At 51.6% G+C, this 1555-nt stretch overlaps 1 protein-coding gene across 1 annotated transcript; it reads left to right on the top strand.

Moving 5' to 3' along the window:
* Positions 1–572: 572 nt before the first annotated feature.
* Positions 573–888, top strand: PtA15_18A339 (uncharacterized protein; the record flags this gene model as incomplete). The annotated part of the gene is made up of 2 exons (XM_053164869.1): positions 573–575; positions 637–888. The coding sequence occupies 2 exons, from the start codon at positions 573–575 to the stop codon at positions 886–888; spliced, it is 255 nt and encodes an 84-aa protein (XP_053028836.1).
* Between the last annotated feature and the right edge of the window lie 667 nt (positions 889–1555).

Raw genomic sequence — 1555 nt, 5'->3', positions numbered from 1 at the left:
GGTTCATAGAAAAACATTCAAGGGTTTCCCCTACAACCTGCCAAAATACAAAAAAACGTCAGAGGTTTCCCCTCCTACAAAAAATGGAACACCAAGGCCACACAGGCCACCTGAACAAACAAAGTACAAAAAAACCCCCGCAAAAAATTAACCAATTACATACAAAATGCGCACACAAGCCCCAAAAAAACCTGCGCCCTGCCACCCAGTGCAGCAAGCTGACACACCGTGGCCCAACATCCATCCCTGTCTAGCAGGGTTAAAAAGCATTGGGAGGAAGACCCCCAGCCCAAAAGCACAGGGGGGTCCCTGAATATCCCCCTCCAGACTGCGCAATTGCAACAGCGGACAGGGGTGAGGTGACTCTTGAGCTGCAATTACAGCCTTCAAGTTGCCTGAGGAAATACCACTCACCACCGCCCTCTTTTTATAGCCAATCCTGCCCCCCAGGACACCACCCAAGGCCTACTACCTCCCCCACACTCCAGCCACAGGAACCCTCCCACCTCACCGCTGTTCCTATCGACAAGACCACACCCTTACCAACCGCCACAACGCCTCCCCCACTAACCATGGTAACAACAACATCATTATCAGCGCCAGCCCAACACAAGCCACGTTCCCACCACCACACAGACCCTACATGACAACACCGCCAAACCCCGGGCCCCCATCCACCACGGCAATTGCTCACCTACACCCAAACCCCAACCCACCAGGAACCACGCAAGCCCTGATACCCACCCCATCAGCCCACCCTTGGCATTAACCAACACCATCAAGTCAAACTGGTGGGTGACCAAGCCGCTCCGCTCCACCATCCCCAGTCTAGCGTGGTACCCCCAATTGGTCTTGCTTGCTGCCAGCTTGGCCATGACCACCTGTTGAGTCTCATCATGTACATCAAGAGTATCAGCTCCAAGCCCAAGCCCACCATCTAGGATGAGAGGATCTCATTCAACATGATCTGTGTAAACTTTGCCGTGTCCGGTGGTTTCTTCTCCGAGCCAATGATTGCCAGACCTGTCCATTTTTTTTCTCCGCCCTGTACAGCTACGATGCAATCAAGTGAAAAACACAGAGATTCTTGTTTACTCTGGCGTCCCTCAGCAAAGCAGTGTGCATTGAAATTACATTCTGCTGCACATATTTTTTTTCTCAGCTTTAGACTTCTGGCAACTTGAAACGCAAAGCCACCAGGGGAGATCAATTGCTGTCTTACAGGCCTGGCTCAAGCTGACCACCATTTGTTTCTGTGCCCCTGGAAGCCTGCCCCAGCAGTTTTAGACCTTTGCGCTTGGATTGGCCGTTGATTGCACAATGGCCCCGACCCCTTTTGGATTCAATGCGGCAAAGGACCAACCAAACAACAACGCCAGCCCTCTCCAGAACACGGTCCCTCCCTCCCTTTCTGCAGCACAGATAGATGACCGGGCACACAATCAACGTCGGCCTTTGTTTTTTTGATCTAAACAGACTCAATCAATCACTCAACCAGTTTGATTGCCCCCTCCTCAAAGCTTTTTTTTGGGCAGCAAAAATTGACCTCAGGCAA

The sequence above is a fragment of the Puccinia triticina genome, chromosome 18A, assembly GCF_026914185.1.
Source record: "Puccinia triticina chromosome 18A, complete sequence".
NCBI lineage: Eukaryota > Fungi > Basidiomycota > Pucciniomycetes > Pucciniales > Pucciniaceae > Puccinia > Puccinia triticina.
Note: the sequence above shows the minus strand (reverse complement) of the source record. Positions and strands in the feature narration are given on the sequence as shown.